The following is a 22595-nucleotide window of genomic DNA, read 5'->3' on the forward strand; positions in this document are numbered from 1 at the left end:
AGACGAGCTGGTCTAGCTGATTCTCTAATGGTTACTTCAATGCCTCTAGGCAGCATGCTCCCTATAATATTCCTTATTTTTTCTCAGTTTTATGTATCACCTTTAGTTAATTGGTTCTTCTTTCATACACCCTATTCCCACAATATAATTATAATTTATAAACATGTTTATATGAATTTTTTATTTTCTCTGAAGTTAATTATCCTTTTGTTGTACTCATTTTAAACCATCCCCAAACTCTCCTGGAGTCTAGTCTTTGTGAACATGTCTGAGGACATCTGATATTCTGTCACTTTATCTCTTAGCACAGCCCTGTCCCACAGCCCTCAGTCCTGCCTCATGTGGACGGGGTCCCTGCACACCTGGGGCAGGGCTGATGTCTCTGGTTTCCCTCACCTCCTCTGAGACAGCCCTCTCCTCCCTTGTTTGACTCCCCTGGGGCCAGGATCCCACGTCTTCCCCATTGTTTATTTTCTCCATTATTTTCCCTGACTTTGTCCTAACTATCGTCAGGAAGGGAACATGGAAAGTGAAAACATTCTAACTCTGAAGGGCCTTAGGCTTTCCTAGGACATGCATCTTGACTAGATATACAGCTCTCTGTTGGAAATACTTTTTTTTTTTCTCCTCAGACTTCAGAAGGCTTTGCTTCAGGGTCTTCTAGCCTCCAGGACCCTGTTTGTTGCCTTCTGAAGTTTTCAAGGTCTCTTCTTTTCCAAATTCTTTTTAAAATTTCACCTGATGTGTCTTGCTGTGGGTCTGTTTTCATCTAGTCCACTAAGAATTTGTGTAGGCCTGTTCAAGATATAAATTTTTGTCTGTAAATTCTGAGAAGTTTTCTTGAATTTTTTTTTATCATTTCCTACTCTCCATTATTTCTGAAACTTGTATTTGTAACTTGTTGAAACGTCTTGACTGACAGACATATTCTTACAGGTCCTCTCTCCTCCTTGCCATTACTTTTCCATCTACTTACTCGGAGCACGACTATAATCTTCCAATTCATCTATGGAATTGTTCATTTCTATGATTGCATTTTTAATTCCCAAGAGCTCTTTTTCATTCTATGATTGTATATAATTGTATAGAATTCTGTTTTTATTTCATATTCCACTTATCCTTTCCATCTTTCAGATATTATTGATAACAGCGGCAGGGGACCTGTTGGGACTCCTGTTATCTGCTCTCACTGGCATCATGAGCTCTTCCTCTCAACACTTAGTGCAGTCGTGATGTGCATCTGTCTCGGTCATTTCTGTCCCTTCTCCCGCACAGCAGAGCCCGTCTCCCATCAGCAGGGGCCTAACTGTTGCTTTCCTCCAGTGTCTCTAGATCCTGGTGCAAGGTGGCCTCGATGCTCCTTAACCTCTCTGAGTCTCCTTTCCCTGTCTGCTCCAAGGGGTCACGTGGAGAGCAACTCATGGGTTTGCTTTGAGGCATAAATTGACCCTGTATGTAAATCGCATGGAATGACTGCCTGAGACATAGTCAGTGCCCCTCTATTCATAGTGACCACCATTACAGTGATTGCAGCATTGAGATTGTTTCCACTCTGCTTCTATAAAGCACAATTCAAGATGTATCCTTGAATATTTTTGAGAACATGTGTGATTATCTTCTTGGGATAACTTTCTAAAGAAGACATATTTAAAATACTGAGATATTTTGCAAAACTTTAAGATTTTTGTCCCAGTTTTCAATCCCATCAGTCTTTTTGACAGTCTGTTCTCCCTCAATTCCTGTCAATATTCCCCTCATTCACTTTCATCTTCGCCAAGATGATAGATTGGAATTCATTTCCATTTCTTATTCCACATTTTCATTTTTGTTTACATTTATTTAATACTAACATATTTGTTTAACATTTGGATTTCTACTTTTCCAAATCATTCTCTAATATTCTTTTGTTGGAGGGGATGTAGTTATTTTAAAATATTGAATTCAAGAAGGACAAAGCAGCCTCTGACCGCAGGAACTGGTCTGACACTTACACGGGCCTCAGTGTCATCAGAAGCTGGGTTGATGCTCCCCACTCAGTCATGTTATTCCGCTGTGGACATAACTCATCCCACAGCACTTTGACATCAGACAAGGACACTTGAGACCATGACACAGGGAGACAAAGAAAACCACGACATGATTCTGTCTATGCACAGAGCAAACAAGGAAGCACTGTGTCCCTCACAGTGCACCAGACCTCTCCCTGTGCTCATACAGCGACCACTGCTTCTGTCCAGGAACAGCTGTATCCTCTCACCCTATGGGTAAGATTCAATCAGATGCCCAGTCAAAACTATTTTCATAGCATTACTAAGATATTATTTGCCTTCTCACTATGTTGACATCTGCTTTGAGGTACATCTTAGAAATAATGGAGATTATGGAAGAAAACTGTAACAGTGATCATTTTCACAACTTACTTGCAGGAAAAAAAAACAAGTTTGTTTCAAAACATCCTGGTTGAAGCATTAAAATTGTTATCATTCTTAAATCATAATGCTTAAAACATGTTTTAAAAATGTCTTCTATGGGGGAGGGTATAGCTCAGTGGTAGAACGCATGCTTAGCATGCACAAATCCTGGGTTCAATCCCCAGTACCTCCATTACAAAAATAAATAAATAAATCTAATTCCCCCCTAAAAATATCTTCTATGATGGCATGGGACATACACATCAACCACTTCTGCTACATTTCAAAGTACTGTGTCCCACGTGAAATCATTTGTGTGAAGTGGAATACCTTCTTTTTTATGGAATACTACTTGTACTTGAAAGACTGAATGATACTGGAAGATCTGTATAACTTTGTGAAACAATGTATTACTTTTAAAACATCTTCCATTAGTACAAGAGATATTCAGTGTATAAAAAAGGCTTGTGGATTTTAATGTAACAGATAGGAAATATTCACTGATACTGTTTCAGGTCCACTTTGCAAAGAACCTTTGACAAACTACCATGTGTGTAGTTTTACTTTAGTATCAAAGAGGACCATCCACAATTATCTGAAAAGGTTATTAAATATACTACTCCTATGTATGTGTGAGGCTTCAATCAAAATAACGGAATAAACGCAGCAGCAAACATGAAAATCCAGTGGTCATCTAATGAGACAGACTAGAAAGAGACTTGTAAAACAATGTAAAAATGTAAAATCTCCTCTATTCTCTCTCCGGTGATTATTTTGGGAAATTATTTTTATATTAAATGCATGGGTTATTAATATTACTCTCAATAAATTAATTTAAAAATTTAAACTATTAGTCCTATATGCAAAATATCGATAGATGTAGCCACATGTACAAAATTATCCTTGAGGTCCTCAGTCATTTGTAAGATTGTGTAAGTATGATGACCAAATGTTTTGAAAATAGCAAACTGTCACAGCCCTGGGCCGGGAGCCAGGAAAACAGCATGACAATGAGATCTCTCAGTGCAGGAGGGGAGGGATCAGGGCAAAGTCCCAGGTCCCCGAGAGGGCGCGGCTCTCGGCGGGGTCTCACCGAGGGCGGGGTCTGGGACGGGGACGCTCGGTGCTGGGGACTCCCCATCTCCCCAGGTTTCACTTTCTCTCTCACAACTTGTGTTGGGCCCTTCTGCCTGGACACTCCTGACGCGAACCCACTTCTCACTCCCATTAGGTGTCTGGTTTCTAGAGAAACCAATCAGCGTCACTGCGACTCCCTGCTATAAAGTCCGCACGGAACCTCCTCCACTCAGCTTCCCTGACTCAGAGCAGGCGGGTCATGACGCCCGGAACCCTCCTCCTGCTGCTCTCGGGGGCCCTGGCCCTGACCGAGACCTGGGCGGGTGAGTGCGGGGTTGGGAGGGAACGGCCTCTGCGGGGGAGGAGCGAGGGGCCGGCCCGGAGATGGAGGGGGAGTAGGACCCCCAGGAAGTTGAGACGTCTCTGCCTTCCCCCCAGACCCATAATCTCACCCGGGTCCAGTCTCCTCTTTAGCTTCCCGCCCCCTCTTCTCTCCCACTGGAGCCCGACCCTTCTCCGACCCGCGACCAGGTTTCCGTCTCACACGCTCTCCTGGCCCCATCGCAGCCCCATCACCTCGGACTCGGGGCCCGACTCGGAGGAGGGTCGGGCCGGGTCTCATTTGTACTCGCCCCCAGGCTCCCACTCCTTAAGGTATTTCCTCACCGCCGTGTCCCAGGCCCGGCCGCGGGGAGCCCCGCTTCGTCCTCGTCGGCTACGTGGACGACATGCAGTTCGTGCAGGTTCGACACCGACGCCCCGAATCCGAGGATGGAGCCGCGGGCGCGGTGGGTGGAGCAGGAGGGGCCGGAGTACTGGGAAGGGGAGACACGGATCTACAAAGGCACTGCACAGATTTTCCGAGAAAAACTGCGCACCGTTCCCGGCTACTACAACCAGAGTTTGGCCGGTGAGCGACGTGGGCCCGGGTCCGGGTCACGACCTCCATCCCCAGGGACGGGGCGGGGTCCCCCGAGTCTCCGAGTCTGTGGGTCACCCCGACATTGCGGGACACGCCTGGCCCCCGACCCAGGAAAAGCCGGCAGGGACTTTGACCTGGTTTCATTTTCTAAAATCTAGGTTTTAAGCACTGTGGTGGGGCGGGGCGGGGTCAGGGTCTCACACCTACCAGAGGATGTTTGGCTGCGACGTGGGGTCGGATGGCCGCTTCCTCCGCGGGTACAGCCAGGACGCCTATGACGGCGCGGATTACATCGCCCTGAGCGAGGACATGAGCTCCTGGACCGCGGCGGACGCGGCGGGTGAAATCACACTGCACCAGTGCAAGGCGGCCGGTAAGGCGGAGGAGGGGCGGAACTACCTGGAGGGCACCTGCCTGGAAGGGCTCCGCAGATACCTGGAGATCGGGAAGGAGACGCTGCAGCGCGCAGGTACGAGGGGCCGCGGGGCCTCCACGACCTCCCCTCAGACTGGAGCTCGAATCCCACAAGGAGAGGAAGATGGGATCCTGCGGGAATATCGCCCTAATTTCTTGTTGGGAGAGGGAGGAATCTGCCCAGGTTTTCATATTCTGTACAAAAGAGTGACTCGCAAGTACCCGACTTCTCTCAAAGACAGCTAACTAATCCAGTCTCTTTTAGGATAAAGAAGGGGAGACCATCCCTGAAACAACTGATCAGTGGTGCTTTTGACCCTTGCTGCCATCCTGTGAACCATGAGTTTCTATCTCAAGGCGTGTTCTCAGCCCGAGAACGTGTTTGGAGGCCTGAGTCCAGCTTTTCTGAGTCAGTCATCCGCCTCCGTCATAAACATGACTCTGTATTCTCCCCCTTATGGTCCTGGAACCTTCTATCTTGTCTTTGCATTCTGACACTTGAACATTTCGAGGACTAGGAGATATTCACAGATACCCATGTCCAAGATGGTCTCTGGGGTTTGTCCGTTTTTCAAACCCATTCTCCTGTCCAGTCTCAGGATGGTCAAATGATGCTGTTTCAGTTGCCCATGGAGGTAACTCACAGTGAAAATTTTCTGATTCTTTTTCCTCAGACCCTCCAAGGACCCATGTGACCCATCACCCCATCTCTGACCATGAGGTCACCCTGAGGTGCTGGGCCCTGGGCTTCTACCCCACGGAGATCTCACTGACCTGGCAGCGTGATGGGGAGGACCAGGCCCAGGACACCGAGCTCGTGGAGACCAGGCCTGCAGGGGACGGGACCTTCCAGAAGTGGGCAGGCCCTGGTGGTGCCTCCTGGAGAGGAGCAGAGATACACATGCCATGTGGAGCATGAGGGGCTTGAGGAGCCCCTCACCCTGAGATGGGGTGAGGAGGGAGACAGGGTGGAGCTTCTTCTCAGGTAAAGCAGAAGCCCTTCTGGAGACCTTCACCAAGGCCAGGACTCAAGCCTGAGGTCAGGGCCCTTCCCTTCTCATTGCAGAGCCATCTCGTCAGCCCACTGTCCCCATCATGGGCATCATTGTTGGCCTGGTTCTCTTTGTGGTCACTGCAGCTGTGGTGGCGGGAGTTGTGATCTGGAGAAGGAGGCGCTCAGGTAGGGAAGGGAGGAGGGATCTGAGTTTTCTTGTCTCATTTTGGGGTTCAAGCCCATGTGGAAGGTTGTCTGCCTCGTTACTAGGAAGAACCATCCACACACAATTGCTTGCCCGACTGGAGCTGAGTGATAGCTCCTACTCTTTGTAAAGCACTTGTGAAAATGACAGGAAAATTTCTCACCTTGATAATTCTTGATTGAAGGTCAGACTCCTAGCTGTCAAAATTCAGAGGGATAGGACCCCCCCCCCCCCACTGAGGACAGGCCTCCAGGAGGGCAGTTGATCTGTATACCCGACATCTCCTTCCTTCACATTCCTGTTCCTGTCCTGGATTTTTGGTCACAGTTCTGGAAAGTTCTCTGTGGTCCAGGACAAGGGGTTCTTCTCATGACTCAGTCTTCTTCCCTAGCATCTCACATGATAATTTCTTCTCACAGGTGAAAAACGAGGGAGCTATGCTCAGGCTGCAAGTAAGTACAGAGTGACTGTCATTCCTGAGACCCTTGTGATGGTGGAGCTGGGAAGCCATGGGGGGAGATCATCCCCACCTCAGAGTTCCGTCTCTAGTTTCTCTCCTGTAGGTTCTGACCACGTCCTGGTTTTGTTCTCCCCCAGGCAGCGACAGTGCCCAGGGCTCTGATGTGTCTCTCACGGATCCCAGAGGTGAGACCCTGGAGGGCCTAGACTGGGAGAGGGGTTGGGGCAGAGGGGATGCCCTGGGTGTGGGGATTCTCTGAGTGGGACATTTTGGGCATATGGGGGGCTGTTGAGAATGTCAGCACTTCCATGACTGACCTGAATCGGTTCACAATTCTTTTCTTTCAGAGTGTGAGACAGCTGCCTTGTGAGGGACTGAGTGATGCAAGATGTGTTCACGTCCCACTTTGTGACTTCAGATCCCCTGACTCCTGTTTCTGCAGCTGCATGTGAATGTGTCTCTGCTCCTATTACGATAATGTGAGTAAGTGGGGAGAGTGCCCCACCCCTGCCCCCCAGGACCTCTCCCCACCCTGACCTGTGTTCTCTTCCCTGATTGACTTTTCTTTTTCAGCAGAAGCAGGGCTGGGCCGTCTCCATCCCTGTCTTAATTTTGTGTTGCTCTGAGTAATACTGTCTTACTTTCCTAATGAGAATGAATCTGGATATGATTTTATTACTGCCTTGATGGGTTGATGGAATAATAAAGGTGAGGATTCCCGAAGTTTGAGAGAGGAAATAAATGGAAGCACTGAGAACCTTCCAGAATCTGCATGTTTGCTGTGTTGAGTCTGTTGCAGGGGGGACAGGAGAAGTATGTGAGGAGTGTGGGCAGGGACTGTGCCCAGTCAGTGCTCAGTTCCTTGTGGGCTGTGGAGGGGTCACTACTGGGATGGGTCATCTCTGTTCCTGTGTCCCTGTAACTTCAGTAGAACCTGGTCCCACCAGGACCTGTGATCACAGGGACCCAGAAGTCACCTGGGCCTTGTCCTCTCTGGAAGATATTGGCAGTGAGGGCAGTGAAGGCTCAGACCAGAGTCCAGCCTTCAGCCCGTTTATTTTTGTGTTTATATTTTGCCTATTTAAAAAATTTTTTTAAAGTATGACTGTTCTTTTTCAAATTTAGAGCTCTGTTCTCATTCTGCTCTGGGTGTCTCCCATCTCTGACACCAGTAGGAGTCATTTTTGCCAATCATTGTCCCCACAAGTCCCAGGGGTCCCTGCACACAGGCTCTCAGTGGTATCACGAGAGAAATTCTCAGCCTCATCCAGCTCTTGCCCTCCTTCTACTGCTATTTCTGGGATTCTTCTCTGCATGTTTCCCTCACCTTTTTTGTAGAACAAAGATTCTGGAATTAGTGAAGAGGAGGGACCGAGTAGTTTCACATCCTCATTTAATTCTTACAGGATTTCTGTCTTCTCTGCAGCCACTCCCTCTCTCTGCCCTTAGATCTAGTGATGGCTCCAATCCCAACTCATGGATTAATAGAGCAGATCTGATGTATATTTACTGTAGGTTGGACCATAGGACCCATAAGCGTAGGATCATCTTCTGAGAAGACAGATATCATTGTGTGTACTGTGGAGACAGGTGGCTGTGGGGTAGAGGGGAGATCATCACTTGTGAGAGACGGAAAAATGCTTTGAGGGGATGAAAATGTTCCAAAATTGACTGTGGTTATCATCACACCCCTCTGTGAATATGCTAAAATCAATACTTCCCAATGGTTGAATGAGATATGTGAATTATACCTCAATAAAGCTGTTCTAACAAAAAGTTCTGACCCCATATCAAATGAAGCAGAATTGCCAGAACCACCATGGTGACTGAGCAGGAAGACATGAAAAAGCTCAGGGGAGTGGACATGCTAGCATAAAGTAAAACTGGAAAAAACCCAGGAGACTGTTTCCCAAAGGAAACTTTCTCAGGTAATAAGGAATGAGCAAGTGAGCAGATTATTAACCCCATTGTGTCTGTCCTTTCTAGGAGAGGACTGATTCCAGGTGATAATATTATAGCAGCATCAGGGATAATAGGATCCCAGAATGTCAGAGGACAGGTGACAGCAAGGCAGAAACAAGGACTAAATTCCTAAAAGCCAACAATGTCAAATAGATGCAGAAAAATCTGACTGCAAGGTCTTTATGGAAATGCTTGGTAGATCGTGGCATTTCTAGGGACAAGGTGGATGGACAGCCAGCAAGAGTGTTGTTTAGCTTATAACCAAGAATACTCTATCCTGCAAGGCTCTCATTCTGATTTGATGGAGAAGTCAAAACCTTCGCAGTAAACAAAAGCTTAAAGAATTCTGTACCACTTAACCAGCTTTACAACAAATGTTAAAGGAACTTCTCTAGTCATCAAGTAAGAAAAGAGAACAAAAATAAGAATGGGGGGGACCTATAAAAGATTGCTTTGGCAATTTGGGGACTTTTATGGTGCCATAAAAATTTTGGAATTGTTTTTTCTCGTTCTGTGAAGAATGTCGTGAGTATTTTGACAGAGGTTGCATTGGATCTGTAGATTGCTTTGGGTAGTATGGCCATTTTGATGATGTTGATTCTTCCAATCCAGGAGCACAAGCTATCTTTCCATTTCTTTGTATCATCTTCAGTTTCCTTCATCAATGTTTTACAGTTTTCAGAGTATAGGTAACCTCCTTGGCTAAGTTTATTTCCAGGTATTTTGTTGTTTTTTGATGCAATGGGAATGTTTATGCCAGTTATAAAATTCTGGTTTTTGAAGTGAAAAAAAAAAAAGATTGAAGGGGTGCAAATGGCAAAATAGCCTTCCTTTTTATGGGTGAGTTGTATTCTATTACATGTATATGCTGCATCTTCTTTATCCATTCATCTATTGATGTGCACTTAGGATGCTTCCATATCTTGGCAATTGTAAATAATGTTGCTATTAATAGCGGGTGTATGTATCTTTTTGAATTAATTTTTATTTTGTTGTTGGCTTTATTCCTTTGATAACTATGTAAGTTTAAAAAGCTTAAAGCTCTAAACATTCTTAGAAACAATGAACAGTACATATATGTTAATTTTTAAAAATACATGCAGTGTATTGTGTATATGTATTTACATGCAATATATTGTATACATGCAGTCAAATTGTAACAATTCTACCTAATAAAACTGAAAAATGGAGAAAAAAAAAAGATTAAGAAACCTTATTACAGCCTGAGAAATTAAATCTATTCTTAAAGTTAAATTTGTGTTTAGCTGAGCTAAGTCCTTGAAGACTTCAGTGCCTCTTGAAGACGTGTCTCCCTCTAGCTCATGTCCACATTTACATGCCTGCTGGCTCTTGTAAGCAGTTTTGGCTGAGACCCCTGCATGGACTGTAAGAACTTTGCCCCCCCCCCCATATTTGCTTGTTGACTTTTGATTTTGTACCAATACCATGCTGTTTTGATTACTGTAGCTCTGTAGTATTGTCTGAAGTCTGGGAGAGTTATTCCTCCAGCTGCTTGTTGACTTTTGAATAAATAATATTTTAAATTTTAAAAAAGTGTTGTTTAACATAATAATTAATAAGAATAACTGAATTGAGAGCTGAGATGAGTTGCCTAATAGAAAGTTATCATTTCTTATCCAGCTTCCAGACTTGAGCCAATTCTGAGACCCAGGACTCACTGGCTGAAGGGAGCTGAGGTCCCCTGAGGAAATACCCTAGAATATATGGCAACTGTGTACAGTAGGAATTCCCTTCGTCCTTCCATATAGGAACCAATGACCATTTTTCAGGTTTCCATTAACTGAACAAAGGAAGATCTAGGTCCCTTTATGTCTGCTGCATAGAGTCCAATCTGACACTTATACCTGGAAGCCAAAGCACCATCCTGAACCCCCACTAGAGAAACATTGACAGAGATGACTTAATTTGAGTCCTGTCTTAGGCCCACCCGTATGTCAGTGGGTTCTCGGTCTCCACACATCCACTTGGTGGGAATCTCCTCAGTTTCCAAATATTTCGTTGGAGGGGATGTATGTAGAGTTTCTAAGAATCCTTATATTGGTTCTTTCACCTGTAGAGCAAATGTTTTTAGTGAGAAAAGACAAGAAGAAGCCCCAGAAAAAGCCTCCCAAGTTCAGTCAAGACAGAACATTAAAAACAATATTGTATCTTGAGAGTAATGAAAGAGATAAACGTCCTCCTCAGAGACTTAAAGATGGGGGGGGGGGTCCCTTTCCCACAACCACTAGATTCACCCCTGAGGTTCTTGCAGAAACCGGAAGTGTCATTGCCAATGGCAGTGAGACAGCGCTAACTCAGCCCTGCTGCCTTTTTCTTCATTTCCAACCTTTGTGTTTCCATCTACACAGTTCTCTCTTTTAATCCCAAATTACCTGGAAGACTGGGACAGGTTTTCGGGAACATAGTTTTGATCTGGATTGCTGTGGAGTGAGCACCAAATCCTGTGAACTTGATCTCTTTATTTGTCCTATGCTCTTCACTCCTAGTCTCAGCCCTGTGAGAGGCCGTCAGATGGTTCTCAAAGGCACCCTGTGGTGGGCAGACTCTACGTTAGTCCCCAGTGTTCGCCCCTCTGGTATCATGCTCTTGTGTAATAGACACTTTTGGAATATAAACTGGACGTAATGACTTGCGTGTAACAAATAGAAGAGGGCAGGTGCTGGGCTGTATATTTTGGAATCACTGGGGGAAGAGACATGAGGGACCTGGGGTCAGTTGTCTCAGGCTTGCTGTCCAGGGCAGGCTGGGGCAGCAGAGATTTCCCATGGAGCCAAATGACAAAGGACCCTGTGTTCCTTTCCTACCTGAGGAATTTCTCCTCTAGATCTCAGCCCCCACAGCCCCTGCCATCAGACAGTTTGAGGAGGAGGAAGAGACACCAGCAGTGATTCTCATCCTGGCTGGAATGTCGAGGGAACTGTCTGTAAAAGGAACAGGAAGGAAGTGAACAAACCAAGGCTCCCAAATCTAACACCTGGTGATCCACACACTCCCCTAGGTCAGACCCCATGTGGAAAGATGAGAAGGGTAGCAGTCTCCAGTCTCCCTGTGCTACCCTCTGGGGCCCAGCTCTCTTCTGCAACTGAGAATACTTGCTAAAAGCTTTTGTCTGAACCAATATGGGGATTCTGGCCAACTCTACATATGTCCCCTCCAATGACATGTTTGGAAACTGGGGAAATTCCCACCAAGTGGATGTGTGGAGACAAGAGAACCCACTGACATATGAGTGGACCTAAGAGAGGACTTGAATTTTGTCATCTTCCTTATGTGCTTCTCCTCTCATACGGGTTCATGGTAGTACTTTGGTTCCCAGGTATCAGTGTCAAGTTGGACTCTGTATCCAGTAGAAATAAAGGGACCTAGATCTTCCTTTGTTCAGTGAATGGAAATCTGAAAAATGGCCATTGGTACCTATATGGAAGGACGTGGGGAATTCCTACTGCACATAGTTGCCATGTCAGAATTGATTTTAGCATATTCAGAGAGGTGTGACCATACCCACAGACAATTTTGGAACATTATCATCCCCCAAAGCATTTTTCTGTCTCTCACAAGTGATGATATCACCTCCACCCCATAGCCACCTGTCTCCACAGCACACACAATGATGTCTGTCTCCTCAGAAGATGATCCTACATTTATGGGTCCTATGGTCCAACCCACTGTGAAATTACATTAGACTGTGTTACAAATCCATGAGTTTGGCCTGGAGCCAGCACTAGGATTACTAGATCTAAGGGCACAGAGAGAGAGAGCAGGCTGCAGAGAAGACAGAAATCCGGCAAGAATTAAATGAGGATGCAAAACTACTGGGTCCCTCCTCTTCGCTAATTCTATCATCTTTGTTTCATAAAAAAGACGAGGAAAACATGCAAAGAAGAATCCTGGAAACAGTGGTAGAAGAAGGGCAAGAGCTGGATGAGGCTGAGAATTTCTCTCTTGATACTGAGAACTGAGAACCTGTGTGCAGGGACCCCTGGGACTTGTGGGGACAATGACTGGCAAAAATGACTCCTACTAGTGTCAGAGATGGGGGACACCCAGAGCAGAATGAGACCAGAACTCTAAATTTGAAAAAGAACAATCATAATTTTTTTTTAAATCCTAAATAGGCAAAATATAAATACACATAAAAAAGATGGGCTGAGGGCTGGACTCTGGTCTGAGACTAAGTTGATCTGGTCACATGAAGCCCTCACTACCAGTGTCCTCTACAAGGCCTGGGTGACTTCTGAGTGCCTGTGATCACAGGTCCTGGTGGGACCAGGTTCTACTGAAGTTACAGGGACACAGGAACAGAGATGACCCATCCCAGTAGTGACCCCTTCACAGCCCACAAGGAACTGAGCACTGACTGGACACAGTCCCTGACCACACTCCTCACATACTTCTCCTGTCCCCCCTGCAACAGACTCAACACAGCAAACATGCAGATTCTGGAAGGTTCTCAGTGCTCCATTTATTTCCTCTCTCAAACTTCGGGAATCCTCACCTTTATTATTCCATCAACCCATCAAGGCAGTAATAAATTCATATCCAGATTCATTCTCATTAGGAAAGTAAGACAGTATTACTCAGAGCAACACAAAATTAAGACAGGGATGGAGACGGCCCAGCCCTGCTTCTGCTGAAAAAGAAAAGTCAATCAGGGAAGAGAACACAGGTCAGGGTGGGGAGGGGTCCTGGGGGGCAGGGGTGGGGCACTCTCCCCACTTACTCACATTATGGTAATAGGAGCACAGACACATTCAGACGCAGCTGCAGAAACAGGAGTCAGGGGATCTGAAGTCACAAAGTGGGACGTGAACACATCTTGCATCACTCAGTCCCTCACAAGGCAGCTGTCTCACACTCTGAAAGAAAAGAATTGTGAACCGATTCAGGTCAGTCATGGAAGTGCTGACATTCTCAATAGCCCCCCACATGCCCAAAATGTCCCACTCAGAGAATCCCCACACCCAGGGCATCCCCTCTGCTCCAACCCCTCTCCCAGTCTAGGCCCTCCAGGGTCTCACCTCTGGGATCCGTGAGAGACACATCAGAGCCCTGGGCACCGTCGCTGCCTGGGGGAGAACAAAACCAGGACGTGGTCAGAACCTACAGGAGAGAAACTAGAGACGGAACTCTGAGGTGGGGATGATCTCCCCCCCATGGCTTCCCAGCTCCACCATCACAAGGGTCTCAGGAATGACAGTCACTCTGTACTTACTTGCAGCCTGAGCATAGCTCCCTCGTTTTTCACCTGTGAGAAGAAATTATCATGTGAGATGCTAGGGAAGAAGACTGAGTCATGAGAAGAACCCCTTGTCCTGGACCACAGAGAACTTTCCAGAACTGTGACCAAAAATCCAGGACAGGATCAGGAGTATGAAGGAAGAAATGTGAGGGACTGGACCAACTGCCTTCCTGAGGGGAGTCTATCCTTCTGAATTTTGACTGCTGGGAATCTGATCCCCAACTGGAATTATCAAGGTGAAAAATCTTTCATTTTCACAAGTGCTTTACAATAAGTGGTAGCACTCAGCTCCAGATGGGCAAGCACATGCGTGTGGATAGTTCTTCCCTGTAATGAGGCAGACAAACTTCTACCTGGACTTGAAACCCCAGTGAGACAAGAGAAGTCAGATTCCCTCTCTGTTCCGTACCTGAGCGCCTTTTCCTCCAGATCACAACTCCCGCCACCACAGCTGCAGTGACCACAAAGAGAACCAGGCCAACAATGATGCCCATGATGGGGACAGTGGGCTGAGGAGGCGGCTCTGCAATGAGAAGAGAAGGGGCCCTGACCTCAGGCTTGAGTCCCGACCTTGCTGAAGGTTTCCAGAAGGGCTTCTGCTTGATCTGAGAAGAAGCTCCACCCCCGTCTCCCTCCTCACCCCATCTCAGGGTGAGGGGCTCCTCAAGCCCCTCGTGCTGCATGTGGCATGTGTATCTCTGCTCCTCTCCAGGAGGTACCACCAGGGCTGCCCACTTCTGGAATGTCCCGTCCCCTGCAGGCCTGGTCTCCACGAGCTCGGTGTCCTGGGCCTGGTCCTCCTCATCACGCTGCCAGGTCAGTGAGATGTCTGCAGGGTAGAAGCCCAGGGCCCAGCACCTCAGGGTGACCTCATGATCAGAGATGGGGTGGCGGGACACATGGGTCTTTGGAGGATCTGAGGAAAAAGAATCAGAAAATTCACACTTTGGGCTACCTGCATGGGCCACTGAAACAGCATCATGTGACCATCCTGAGACAGGACAGGATAATTGTGCGGTGCCAACTGGTGCCTACTGAGGCCTTGTGATCACCATCCCTGGGCCCTCAGATGTCTGCCTGCAATCCCGCACAAAACCAATGTACACCTTTTCCTGATGTGTGTTTGCCTTAGCGGAATTAACAGCCTTGGAAAATGCCTAACCTCCCCATAGCTCAGGCTGACTTGTCTCAGGCCACATGTCCTCCTTATTGGAGTCATAAATCCCACTACGCTGCTCATGTCAGCCAATCAGAAATCTGCTCCCCTATCCCTTTGTGTTAAAACCCCCTCCTCAATAAAAGACCCTGCATGGTCACCCTCGGTGCTCACACAGGCACCTCTCATCTGTGTGGCCCGCTGTTGTCTATGACAGTATACCTAATAAACTCCTTCCCTATTTTCATTCTTTGTCTCAGGTAAATTCTTTTACTGCCTGTGCATCAGCCCATTGTGTCCCCCAATGTTTGGTGGCCCATATAGGGAACCCCAAAACACATGGGGACCCCACCAAGTATGATGAGCCCTACGGGTGGATCTCCCTTTCTCTGTCCTCCCTCCCCTTCCTACGGGAGCCGCTCCCCTTGGCTGGATGAATGCATACTGGAGGGCAGATTGCCAGGCAGGCTTCCCCCTCCCCTTCTCTGCTTTACTCTCTCTCTCACTTCCCTTCCTGCTGTTCCCTAGCGTTTGGGACTTCCCCAAGTCTTAGGGAGGACTGAGGAACCCTGGGTGGGCTACTCTAGTGGGCTCTAAAACTCGGTCTGACAGAGGGGAGTGACCCCAGCCCACAGTAGTGACCACACACGGAGAGGGTCTTCTTTTCCAAGTCCCGTCTCTGGGTCAGAGGGGACTTTGCATCTAGTCAGGGAAGGCACACGTAAGGACTGGTCATCTCCTGGTGCCTTGAGACACCCAGGACCCTGTATCCTGGTTGGCTTCAGACACATAATAGGGAGCGGTCGGGCCAGCAAGTAAAAGCAGTGGGAGGTCCACCCCATAAACTCCACACTGTGACCCAGTACAGACTTGCCTCTTCTTGCTCTCTGTGGCCTCAATTTCTGAGCCTAACTGCCAGACGCTATCTTCCTGCGTCTCCCTCCCACACTGCCTCTGTGACCTGGACACTTCAAATACATCAGCTGAGCCTCCGATCCCCATGCCAGGTAGAAGCTGCCAGCGGATGAGTCTCTCCCCTCTTCTCTTCTTTCTAAACTGCTCAGCCCTTGTGCCAGTTCAGCCTTGGCACCAACTCCCTTTTAGCCTTGGTGCTGGTGGGCTGGTTGCCCTCAGCTCTTGCACTGGTCAGTTTCTCAGCCTCTGCGCTGGTGGCCTTGGCACTGGTTTCAGCTTCTCTTTCTCAGGGGGTGCCCAAAGTAAGAGGATGCTGGCAGTTTGACCTCTCTTCTTCTGGGTTTAGCCGCCTCTTTCTTGTTAGCCTCTCTCTTTCTGGGGGACAGACGCCCCAGAATAGAGTCTGCACTGGTTTCCTTCTCTCTTTGATACCTGCCCTTAATCACTACAGGAAATGCTCCCTCTATCCCCCAGGACTCACCTTTGGGTTTCATTTTAAAGAACTGGGATAAGTGTGATCCCCAGGCCTTAAAGACAGAGTTCCTTGTCTTTTTCTCTAACACTGCCTGGCCACAATACCAACTCCCATATCAGGACACTTGGCCCCTTAATGGGACTCTGTAACACCATCTGTCAGCTCGATCTCTTCAGCCACAACTTAAACAAATAGCCCAAGGTCCCATATGTCCAAGCCTTATGGCTGTCTCTCATGGAGTCCTCTTGGGCAAGTTCTGTCTAACTGGAAAGATTTTAGTTATGAGCATATGAGAAAAAAATTATATTATAACACTGTGTGACCACAATATTCTTTAGTCTCCAAAGAAAAATGGTTTAGAGAAGCTGTTTGAAAATTCCAAAACTGGTTCTTTTGCATATATAGTTAGAAAAAAAAAAAACTAGCTTCAAAATCCTAAACCTGAGAAAACAAAGATATTCCTAAGAGAAAGCTTGAAGTTAACCTTTATAATGTCCTTATAATACAAACACAGCCTGCTATGTCTAAGACTTCAGCGTTGGGCTAATTAGTAAAATTTCAAACCAAAGGAAAAAAGTGGTAAAAGGCCTTCTAAAAACTCAAGCAGAAAAACTATGAGATCTCTGTCTGTGTCTGTCTGGATATATGTATGTCTGTGCACACATTATACGCATGAGATGTCTCTACCTCTAAAAATGTTATCAGAATTAAATTTATAAAAGAGCTCTATTTAATTGACCTAAAATAAGTGCTTACAAACTAATTCTAAAACAGCTAAACAAAGTAACTTACAGGGTCACGTGAACTGGAAAATATTCAGTATTAAATTAGTAGTACCTGGCATTAAAGTTCACTGATTTAATTAATATAGACAAGTCATCCATGTTAAACACAATACTTCTGTTGTACATAGGCTTAATAAAAGTCAAATAAGACCTTGTTATATCTGTTACAAATTTGTCAACAAAAAATAACTTGGTATGGTGAAATTCTTATAAGTAAATTAAATACAAATGAGATAATAAGACACTAAAACGTTAATTACTAAACACTGGCTTCCCCTTGGAGAGAAACTAAAACTATTTAAGACTATTAATAAGTATGTTTGGTGCCCCCCTGAGATGTTCTCTATAAGAAAACGTGGTTTTTAGAAATTGTTAGTATTTACGTTTGCCAATCTACAGAATGCTAATGTAAAAGACAATTCATACTTGCCTACTTCTTAGTTTTCACTGGAAATTCCAATTTAAGAGTTGATGATTCTATTTTGAATATTTATTTGGAGCTACTAGAAAAAAATAAAGGAAACATTTCAGTATACAGTAGGAAAGTGAGATATATGTTTTCAGTAAGAAAGGTGCGAGGGATGGAACTGTGTTCAGAGAAAACAAAAGTAGGTTTGTCCTATAGCTGGTTGTTTCTGGATGGAAAAATAAGGGACAAAGTAATACAGATTCAGAAAGTGATAAAAGGTTTGTAGAGAAGAAATCCTGAGAAAAGAGTTTTGTGTATGGTTGGGATTGACTAAACTTAGTCTAAATAAATAGATTTTGTTGTTAAAAGTAAGTTGATACATACTGAGTTTTGATTCTCTATGTTAAAAAAAATTAAGTTTCTTAGAGTACAACTTTTGATAACAGATTGTGTATCTGTGCCTTTAAGTGACTTATATCTGTTTTTAAAACCACTGTCACTTTGGTTGAATGAGTAAGTAATGTTTCACAGTGACCAATGATTTTACCTGACCAAATGTTTTAAAACTTTTAACAAGCCTCCCAAATATCAAATTGTAATTAACGTCCTTTTAACCTCCAGCTAACTTTGGAATGCTTCAGAGAGCCCCTGAAACTTCCCAAAGCGAGACTGAAACTAGTTAGGTTCATCTGGTGTGTTAAATTACATGGGAACTATTGTCAAATAAATAATAAATCTTCTAAGGTTATACTGTATGAAAAAATATTATTAGTATAGATATTCTAAAGATTTTAAGGAATCCTAAAGATCTGGTATGTCTGGTAAAATGTTACCAGTTATAATTCTAGTTACTATCTTAAACTGTTCTGTCACAGTAGTAACAAAGTTTCTGGACAATTGCTTTGTAAACAGGGTTATAGCTGTGTCTGCTTAAGTCTTTTGTCATTCATAAACAGTACAGTTTTACTCTGATGCCTGTTTTGAAAAAAATGCTTTCTCTTCAAAAAGGTTAATTTTAAAAAAGGAATTCTTTAACACATACAGGTTTCTAATAACTTTTAAATCATACTGCTAAACTGGGTAATAAAATTTTTTTAAGTCTAATAAAAACTCTGATTTCATAAAACTGTTAACAAAAAAAGATTAGTTACATGGAATTGAGTAAAACAATAAATATGGTTATAATTTTTAATTTTATCTAAAATAGTACTGGCTTTTAATCCATGCTTTTCCAGATATTAAAAAAAAATCCTTCTCAAGCTAATTCTGACATAACAATTCAGTAAATTATACCTCTGTAAACAAAAGTGAAACATTTATCTTTTTCTCTCTACCTGATCCCTGCAAAGACTGAAAACTCTTAGGCTCTCAACAGCTTTATAATTCGCCTAAATCTGTAAGACATGGCTTTCCTGGCCTTGAGAGACCTTTTAAAAATTCAACCTGAGACAACTTACAAAAAAAAAAAAATTCCAACACAACCAATTTAAAAGAGCCTATATGACCAGTTAATCAGACAATTTACAAACAAATTCATCTTAATTTGTCTATATTTGATAAATGAGGGTAATTATAGAGGAAAACAAGATTATGTTTCAGTGGATATTTTAGTTTTGTTAACTGAAATCTGTATTTACTAAGACACACTGCCCAGACCATTCCTTGCTGTTATGTTATATTGTTACAAAGTTTAATTAAATTATTAAAAGGAAACTCTAGGTTTGTTTCTGAAGCTCAGTAATCTACCCTTGGATGAAAATCAAATGCCCCATGACCTACCAGAAATTATGCATACTAAAAACAACATAATTTAAGGGCAATCTTCAACCTAAACGGAAGGACCTTTATCAGGTACTCTTAATTAGCTCACAGTAAATTGAAGGAAATTGACTTTTGGATTAATTTCCACTCCAAAAAGGGCCCCCACACTGGACTGGCCAATAGAGAGGGCTGCTGCAGCTTAAAATGATGCTCAAATGGAGAAAAAGCTACCAGACCAGAATGAGAAAAAGACGACATCTGAAGTAGACAGCTGACCCAAGACAGCAGATCAGGCCTGTATACCAATTACTTTGATAATTGTTCACACCTTTGCCTAGAAACTAAATGTATCTCACAATCTTATGTAGAGCTAAGTCTTACATAACTGTGTGACTGAGCCTCTGATAAAATGATGACAACTTAAAGCAGTTAGCCAGATACATAGTTCTATAGATTTATGATTGTAATAGTGTAACTCTAAATATGGAAAGAAGCAACAAGAGGGAATATTTTCCTGGACCATAACAGACTAGCAAGGCAGGTGGTCCAGAGCCTTCTTGGTGCTGTTAATAAGGCCTAGTCCCATAATAACACATGGCCTATCAACAAAATCTTCGCCTGACCTAGGGATGAGCATTCCTAGCAACAAGGAACAAAATGGTCATAAAATGCCTCCCAAGCTGTGGTCAAATTTATGATCATCAGGGGCCCTGCCAATTAAAGTTAGCACTTGCCATCTGCCACTACAGTCACTAACCTCCAGCACACCCTAAAAGGAGCTCAGGGTGGAGATCAGGAATGAGACTGGGACTGTGCTCTGGGACAACTGGCAAAATAGGCCTTCAGATAGTTAGACATTTTCAGGAAAAGATGTTATGAGCTCAATTCTTGCATCTTCTCATATCTAGAAAAATACTAAAATCATTAATGGTGACATCTACTTTGGCCATTAAAGAGAGGCTGTTCTTACAAACCAAAAGATGAGACCTCCGCCCACATGCCAAAGATCTGATGTTGCCAATCTGTTGAGGGGGAAGCAGTGTCACCTGGTGCCTGCTGAGACCCTGTGACCCCCATTCCTGGGCTCTGAGATGTCTGCCTACAATCCTTCAAAAAAACAAAGTACACCCTTTCCTGATGTGTGTTTGCCTTAGCAGAATTAACAGCCCTGGAAAATAGCTAACATCCCCACAGCTCAGGCTGACTTGTCTCTGGCCACGTTTCCTCTTTTTTTGGAGTCATAAATCCCACTACCCTGCTCGTGTCAGCCCATGTCTCCATCTTACTGGAGATGTAAACTCACTGTCCTCCAGTATACCAAAGCCCCTTACCTCACTTCTAGCCAATCAAAAGTCTGCTCCCCATCCCTTTGGGTTCACAGCCACTTCCTCAATAAAAGACCCTGCTCGGTCACCCTCGGTGCTCGCACAGGCACCCCTCGCCTGTGTGACCCGCTGTTGTCTATGACAGTGTACCTAATAAACTCCTTCCGTATTTTCACCCTTTGTCTTTGGTAAATTCTTTAACTGCCTGTGCACTGGATCGCTGTGTCCCCTCAACAAATGGTTTTGAAAAGAAGCACAAATCCCAGACACCATCCTGGACTTGTATATCTGGGAATATCTCCTAATCCTTGGAAAATTCAAGAATCAGGATGAAAGCCAAGGTACAAGACTCCAGAACTGTAAGGGGGAGAATACAGAGTAATATTCATGACTCTGGGGGAGGATGAATGAATCAGAAAAGCTGGAGTCAGGCCTCCAAACATGCTCTCAGGTTGAGAACAGGCCTTGAAAGAGAAAGTCCTGGTTCACACGATGGCAGCCGGGGTCAAAGGGCACCACTGATCAGTTATTTCAGGGATAGTCTCCCCGTCTTTATCCTAAAAGAGACTGGATTTCTGAACTGTCCTGTAGAGAAGTGGTGCCACTGGCGAGTCACTCTATTGTACAGAATATGGAGACCTGGGCGGATTCCTCCCTCTCCCAACAGGAAGCTGGGGCTGCATTCCCGTAGGATCCCATCCTCCTCTCCTTGCGGGACGCCAGCTCCAGCCCGAGGGGAGATCGTGGAGGCACCGCGGCCCCTCGTACCTGTGCGCTGCAGCGTCTCCTTCCCGTTTTCCAGGAATCGTCTGAGTGACTCCACACACCTGCCCTCCAGGTATTTCCTCTGGCGCTCTGCCTCACCGGCCGCCTCCCACTTGCGCTGGGTCATCAGCGCTACCGCGTCCGCCGCGGTCCAGGAGCGCAGGTCCTCGTTCAGGGCGATGAAATCCGCACCGTCGTAGGCGAACTGATCGTACCCGCGGAGGAGGCGCCCGTCCGGCCCCACGTCGCAGCCGTACAGGTTCTGGTAGGTGTGAGACCCTGACCCCGCCCCGAGGTGAGCGCCGCTCCCCCAGCCCCCCACTGATTAAACCTAAGTTGAAAATGAAACCGGGTCAAAGTCCCCGCCGGCTCTTCCGGGTTCGGGGAGAGGGGAGGGTCCCGCGATATCGGGGTGACCCTCGGACCCTGGGACTCAGGAGACCCTGGCCCGTCCCTGGGGATGGGGGTCCTGACCTGGGCTCACCGGACTCGCTCTGGTTGTAGTAGCGACGCAGACTGTTCAGGTTCACTCGGAAAATCTGTGCGTGGTCTTTAGAGATCCGCGTGTTCCGATCCCAAAACTCCGGCCCCTCCTGTTCCACCCACCGCGCTCGCGGCTCCTCCCTCGGATTCGGGGCGTCGCTGTCGAACCGCACGAACTGCGTGTCGTCCACGTAGCCGACGGAGATGAAGCGGGGCTCCCCGCCGCCGGGCCGGGACACCCCCGTGTTAAAATACCTCATGGAGTGGGAGCCTAGGGGCGGGAAGGGGGTGAGACCCGGCCCGACCCTCCTCCTGGCGAGGCCCCGGGTCCGAGGTGATGTGGCCGGGTAGGGTGATGGGTCTGGGCGGGGGACGGCGACCTCGCACCTTTCTCGGGATCCCTGCCCGCCCCTACCCCCGGGCGGTCCCCTCGCTCCTGCCCCACAGGGGCCGTTTTCTCCCGACCCCACACTCACTGGCCCAGATTTCGGTAGGAGCTAGGGCCCCCGAGAGGACCAGGAGGAGAGTTCGGAGCCCCAGTGCCAGCATCTTCGGAGTCAGTTGAGAAGCAGAGTCCAGACCGATCGACGAGGACTTCATAACCCGGTGACGCTGATTGGCGTCTCTAGAAACCCGACACCCAATGGGAGTGAGAACTAGGACTGTGTCACGAGTGTCCAGGCAGGAGGACCAGGCACAAGCTGTGAGAGAGAAAGTGAAACCCGGGGAGATGGGGAACCCCAGCACCAAGCGTCCCCGCCCAAGACCCCGCTCTCGGTGAGACCCCGAGAGCCACGCCCTCCAGGGTACCTGGGA

The 22595-nt window shown here is 46.2% G+C and overlaps 1 protein-coding gene and 1 pseudogene across 3 annotated transcripts; one reads left to right on the plus strand and one right to left on the minus strand.

The window, feature by feature from the left end:
- The first annotated feature begins 3732 nt into the window (after nucleotides 1–3732).
- LOC106730536 lies at nucleotides 3733–7254 on the plus strand (annotated as a pseudogene).
- Nucleotides 7255–12908: 5654 nt separating this feature from the next.
- LOC102516242 (HLA class I histocompatibility antigen, B alpha chain-like) lies at nucleotides 12909–22414 on the minus strand. Of its 3 annotated transcripts, none has more exons than XM_032463472.1 (7): nucleotides 22256–22414; nucleotides 21781–22050; nucleotides 21300–21575; nucleotides 14115–14228; nucleotides 13679–13711; nucleotides 13485–13532; nucleotides 12909–13322 (listed from the first exon to the last, which is right to left on the minus strand). In XM_032463472.1, exons 1-7 carry the CDS (start codon nucleotides 22377–22379, stop codon nucleotides 13300–13302), a joined length of 888 nt encoding a protein of 295 aa, XP_032319363.1. In that variant the 5' UTR covers nucleotides 22380–22414; the 3' UTR covers nucleotides 12909–13299. The 3 variants fall into 3 exon arrangements, with proteins under 3 accessions (XP_032319363.1, XP_032319362.1, XP_032319361.1); XM_032463471.1 differs by lacking the exon at nucleotides 13679–13711 and adding an exon at nucleotides 14346–14621; XM_032463470.1 differs by lacking the exon at nucleotides 12909–13322 and adding an exon at nucleotides 14346–14621 and having other exon boundaries at nucleotides 13396–13532.
- Between the last annotated feature and the right edge of the window lie 181 nt (nucleotides 22415–22595).

This window comes from Camelus ferus, chromosome 20 (genome assembly GCF_009834535.1).
Source record: "Camelus ferus isolate YT-003-E chromosome 20, BCGSAC_Cfer_1.0, whole genome shotgun sequence".
NCBI classification, from domain to species: domain Eukaryota; kingdom Metazoa; phylum Chordata; class Mammalia; order Artiodactyla; family Camelidae; genus Camelus; species Camelus ferus.